The sequence below is a fragment of the Plasmodium gonderi genome, assembly GCF_002157705.1.
Source record: "Plasmodium gonderi DNA, contig: Pgo-contig_296, whole genome shotgun sequence".
NCBI lineage: Eukaryota > Apicomplexa > Aconoidasida > Haemosporida > Plasmodiidae > Plasmodium > Plasmodium gonderi.
The window spans coordinates 9,285-9,883 of NW_021629202.1; the positions used below are offsets into that span (position 1 = coordinate 9,285).

The following is a 599-nucleotide window of genomic DNA, read 5'->3' on the forward strand; positions in this document are numbered from 1 at the left end:
TATGTTAACTACTGGATAAAAATGAATGATGATGAAGTATTAATTTGGACTCATGATACGCCTCTATCGAAGTATTTGAAAGATTTTGCTATGTATTATATATCTGTTCCAAACAATATGAAATTTACTTGCCAAATAGAAGATATTAATAATGAAATATTTGAAAAAAAAGTAAAATTATATAAAATGTACGATTATTATACGAGTTTAGTCTATTCAATCACAACCGACCCCAGTGTATGTGTTTATGTGGAAAAAATAATTAAACTATATGATGAACTCTTAAGTACCATTGAAAACAATCAAGATGATTCTCTTCGTGTTAAATTAAATAATTTTAGGTGTCTTCTTGATAATAGTAAATTTTCATCCAATAATAAATGCGGAAAGAAATTTTCAGATTTAAATGAACATTATAGATCGATAAATTATCAACAAGATTGCAATACACTAAAACAATCAAGACAAGTGGATGATCAATTCATCCTTCAAAAAGAAAATATTGTTAACACTTTACCTGCTTACAATACTAGTAAAAAAGTTATAATAATAACAGTACTCGTTATTATAGCTATAGTAGCAACATTTTTATATCTCTA

The 599-nt window shown here is 25.5% G+C and overlaps 1 protein-coding gene across 1 annotated transcript; it reads left to right on the forward strand.

The window, feature by feature from the left end:
* On the forward strand, positions 1–599 carry PGO_002635 (variable surface protein; the record flags this gene model as incomplete). Its single annotated transcript, XM_028691162.1, has 1 exon — positions 1–599. A coding segment is annotated over one exon (599 nt), but the record flags the coding sequence as incomplete, so codon positions are not given.